Source organism: Schistosoma mansoni, chromosome 1 (assembly GCF_000237925.1).
Source record: "Schistosoma mansoni strain Puerto Rico chromosome 1, complete genome".
NCBI lineage: Eukaryota > Metazoa > Platyhelminthes > Trematoda > Strigeidida > Schistosomatidae > Schistosoma > Schistosoma mansoni.
Genome location: NC_031495.1, coordinates 11551862 through 11556936, shown reverse-complemented (window position 1 = coordinate 11556936; position 5075 = coordinate 11551862). Strand labels below are relative to the sequence as shown.

The 5075-nt window shown below is 35.9% G+C and overlaps 1 protein-coding gene across 1 annotated transcript; it reads right to left on the bottom strand.

Moving 5' to 3' along the window:
- Positions 1 to 2906: 2906 nt before the first annotated feature.
- Positions 2907 to 3218, bottom strand: Smp_053300 (putative histone H4; the record flags this gene model as incomplete). Its single annotated transcript, XM_018793259.1, has 1 exon — positions 2907 to 3218. The coding sequence occupies one exon, from the start codon at positions 3216 to 3218 to the stop codon at positions 2907 to 2909; it is 312 nt and encodes a 103-aa protein (XP_018647790.1).
- Positions 3219 to 5075: the final 1857 nt, after the last annotated feature.

The window sequence follows — 5075 nt, the reverse complement described above, 5'->3', positions numbered from 1 at the left end:
GGGGGTATATTCACCAACAGAACAATATTACAACTAAATATGCTTTACTATTAGTAGTGAAAGATGCACAATTTGGGTGGAATTCGGAAATCTGTTGATGATTCTAAAGTATATGAAGTACCATGGGGTATTCTGTTGACCTGCATTGTTTGCAAACTTGAGTGATATCAGCTCGTTTGAAATATCCCCTCAGTCCGTGAATACAGTCAACCGTCTCATATTAGAAAGTAGTTATCAGAAATTGGAATGTACGTATCTGAGAAGTCATATTCCAAATTGGTAATTTCCATGTAAATTCCGAGTCGATCTAAGTTTGAACAAGAAAGAAATCCTGGGAGTATTAGGTGACTATTTCGTCTCATTATGGGACGATATCTATGACCTCGAACTCAGAACTTGCGAGCGAACGGTTAACTTCAAACATTTGTGGCCCGAGATCTTACTCCGTCTTGCTAATTTTATGATAATCTCCGTATAATGAACCTAGGCTAAACCTGTTTGTGCGACGGTCGTAATAATAAGCAAAATGGTAATTGATTTGGATTAATTTGTTTCAGGCTCTCGAATACTCAGATAGACATAAACATTAGAATTGGGAAAGCGAATGGGAGAATGCATACATGCCAGCTCATCATACTATTCATTGCAAGTGTTAACATTGCTCAAGATAGTATGTAGTGTAATGAAAAGACGAATCAAACGAAATGATGAGTGATAGACATATGTATACACAACTCTCATAAACACACAAAGACAAAGATATATACCTTCTGAAGTTCACAAGTACCTATAAATAGAATAAAGTTATTAGGAATCTAACGATGATTCAATCGTCACATGCTGTCTAAGTTATTAAGGTATGTTCAAATACTAAGATGAATCTGTGAATGTGTTTTAGTACTGAACAATACGAGACTGCTGAGCCACCATCGAATGGTGTTTTTCGACTTTTTAGAGATTTAATTTGAAAAAGTATTTAATAGTTGTATAATTTTTGGGTCAATTTGACTGTCATTGATAGCTAGAATATTAATTTGACTTGGAACATATGCGTCTGAAGCACAATCACATGACAAAATCTTTCCGTATCAGTTTCAACTTGCGGGTGAACATTGGTTGTCCAAAATATAGTCACAGAGCTTAAATTACTAAGGAAACGTTCGCCAGACAATTTAGCATGTGATCCACTGTGGTGCTATATAGTTAAATATGTCATGGAGTCTCTGAAAATCCACTGACTTTGGCGTTTTCATCGAAATTTTCGATGATTCACGCAATTAACTCGGAATCAGTTTGTAATTTTTATGTACATCTTTATTCCTAACAGTTTCCTTTAGTGTAAAAGCTGGTTTTTCTACTGTGAATATTAGTATTAATAACTGTGCACATCCAGTTCATGACTACCTTACAAATTTCGTGCAGTAGAATTTACTAAATAAGTCAGGCTGATGAACAAAACGAAATAGTCTTTCTTCGAAGTATGTTCTTTATTCTTAATCATAAATATCTATGACTACAACCAGAGGACTGCTGTTTCACCAACTGCAATGTTTGTTAGAATAAATTAATTTGCCCTAAAAAACTAACTTTTTGGTAATCACAGGTATCAGTTCGCAGACGGTGCAAATAATCATCCTTTAGATACAATTTTGTTCAAGATATTCTGAAATACAAATATCAAATAAAAACGTAACTCAATAAATGAATCGGATGATGTTGGTTTCGATAGATACAGCTTAAAAATGTAATATACAGCTGACTAAAAATAACGGGCTACATATAACTTTACAACATCAACTTGAAAAGAATAACTTGCTACAACGCCATTTAGTAATTGAGTAGTAGTTGAAAAGTATAAACAAGGTGATTGATACATATAATAATCATTTATTAACTGAAATTTAACCATACGTATGTCGAAAGATATATTGATGGTCTCTTAATTAGATATTTATTTTATTCCCGCTTTTTAACCTTGTGTTTTATAGAATAAGTAAGCCTGAAGAGCGGAATCAGTTTCTTCCTTTATGTCATTCTCAAAGGCAGAATTGCTTCTCAACTATAAAAATTTAATATTTGATCGATAATGCTTGACATGATTATCATTTATAGTAAATCATTCAGTGATTACGGTTATTACTACTGCATTCTCTAATATTAATGAACGACTAATTAGAGTGTACACAATACCAAGATTCATTCGGAAACTCCAAAACCCTATACTTAAAATATTCAGATTTGTTTGTTTATCCATGGATTCAGTGAGAATATCCGTTGCTCTCATTTCAAATTTTATTCTTATGAGTTCCTTTTCGTCTGTTGCTACAATATATTTGGAATATGACTTCTCAGATACGTACATTCCAATTTCTGATAACTACTTTCTAATATGAGACGGTTGACTGTATTCACGGACTGAGGGGATATTTCAAACGAGCTGATATCACTCAAGTTTGCAAACAATGCAGGTCAACAGAATACCCCATGGTACTTCATATACTTTAGAATCATCAACAGATTTCCGAATTCCACCCAAATTGTGCATCTTTCACTACTAATAGTAAAGCATATTTAGTTGTAATATTGTTCTGTTGGTGAATATACCCCCCCACCAATCAGTTATCGCTAATACAACATCAGGAGATGCAGCTCCACGGTAGCCGGCGACCAACAATAGGTGAATACGCAATTCGTCCCTTCAAGATTCTGGAGCCCATGTGCACCACTGGTTTGGAATCAAGGCTAAATACAGTAACACAACACTCATCGTTGAGAGTCCAAACCACACAAGTTACCCATACAGTTACAAAACAAAGATAAATCACAATGTGGTGGTCCTAAAAAGGACCTTGATACGTTCTCGTGTGGACCAGTTGCAGATCACCAGCTGCTCACATGCTAGTGAATTAACCACCGAAACCGTACAAAGTACGACCTTGGCGTTTCAAAGCGTACACAACGTCCATAGCTGTCACTGTCTTCCTCTTGGCATGTTCCGTGTAGGTGACTGCATCACGGATCACGTTCTCCAGAAACACCTTCAGTACACCACGAGTCTCCTCGTAGATCAATCCTGAAATGCGCTTCACACCACCTCGACGAGCCAGACGACGGATTGCAGGCTTGGTGATACCCTGGATGTTGTCACGTAAGACCTTGCGATGTCTCTTAGCTCCTCCTTTACCCAATCCTTTACCACCTTTACCACGACCAGACATGATTCACAAAGATAGGTAAGCTGACTTGCAGACCGACACGAGACGACCCTGATTTTGCCACATTACTCTCCTTAGTTCACTTAAATCCTTAGAAAAAGAAGCCATTATTCGACCAATCACATTTCTCTACTTGACAAGTTAGGTTAACAATGAGTGGTTGATTTTATACATGTACAAGCACGCACGCATACGCCTTTGATATAAACATACACAACCAAGGTCATTTATCAGCTGTTGGTGAGAAACGACTGGATCGGTTAGTCCCAAACTGAGAAAAAAGGCTAAATATTCATTGAAATTCGCTTTCTGGTCCTCTAACAATAAATTAAAATAGAATTCCTATCCCGACACTATTCAATGACTTTTTACCTGCTCCCTCCGTAATTTTGAACAATTCACAAGGAGGAAGATTTGTTAAATGGAATGAGTTAATCAAAACTCACCATATCTTTGTTTGAATGGGGAAGTAATTGTTAGTAGCACGTCTGCACATGGTTTAACAGGATATTTATGGAAAAATTAGGGAACCGAACAAATGAATTAGCAATATAAATGAATATGTTATTAATACAAATCCTATCGACTTAGTACAAACAACTTTCTTACACATTGTTGTTATTATTGCTTGTGTGCCTAATGGAGGGTTAATTATATCCGCTCCTCTGTTCCTCCCCAGAAAACGTACACTCTAGAAAATTAGGCCTTACACAACACCATTCAATTTAGACCTCACGCAAAGGTTCATGTGTGCGATAAAACCATTATGAACAAGTTTATGAGTGGTTAGCTTATTACTGATGAGTGGTTTTGTAATTGAAAAATTTGATAAAATTCTTGATAGTGGTGATTATTGTTGATGAAATAATGACTGAATCGTAAGTGTATAGTCTATAACTTGCTTTTCTAAAAGAGTGAACAATGGAAAGGTGGGATTAGTATTGACTATCTGGTTGGACTAAGTGTCTACGGAAATGAGAATCTGAGCTGTTGACTGAATACATTTCAGTTCATCGGTTACGACGGGAGTTAGGTAGTCGGAAGAGAAACCCGAATATAAGTTCCGCTCGAAGTAGCACTCACCATTATAGTGTACTTGTAATAATGTGTTAATTGATGCTTCATACCGTACCATTGCTTCGGTTTGGGCACACTGGGAGTATCCCTGGTCACACACAAGTCCAATGATTTGTGTGGTGCATATTTACTTTTTTGCCCCTTTGTGCCAATATTTATGTGTTTAAATAAATAAATCAAAATAAGTAAATAATGATCAGTTATAAAGCACACCACGAATTCCAATCTGTAATCATAAACCGCATTGAATGAGACTCACGTTTAGAAGTTCCGTAGCTAACGAAATGTTAATAGTGAGGTTACGCTAGTCAATTCAAAGAATTTTAAATACAGGAAGACCATAACGTATACTTTTTATGGTTCCCATAGGTATACCGAGATGGAAAGATAAATTACCTAGATTTACCATCACCTTTCTCATCTTCCGATTGAAGTTGTCCTGTTGAGCAAGTTACACTGGCAAATGTTGTGTAATTTTTTCCCTTGCTCGTATACAATTTTTAGTGTGATTTTGCAAAGGTGTATTTAAACGGATCGATTAACGGCTTTGCAGTTTAGTTCAAACAGCCATTATCAATCAATCACTTTCAGAAGTTTATTGGGTCAGTGAATTTCTGTCGAAATATTCCAGTGTCAGAGTCCTTCAAATAGTAAAAGGAATAGCTATTCGAATCTACATGTAAGATAGAAATGGGTTTAACCACTTTCCTAAATTTGGACAGACTCAAAACCAATAAGATAATTGCTGTCTTAATCATAAAATGACCTAGTTTTATTAATGTA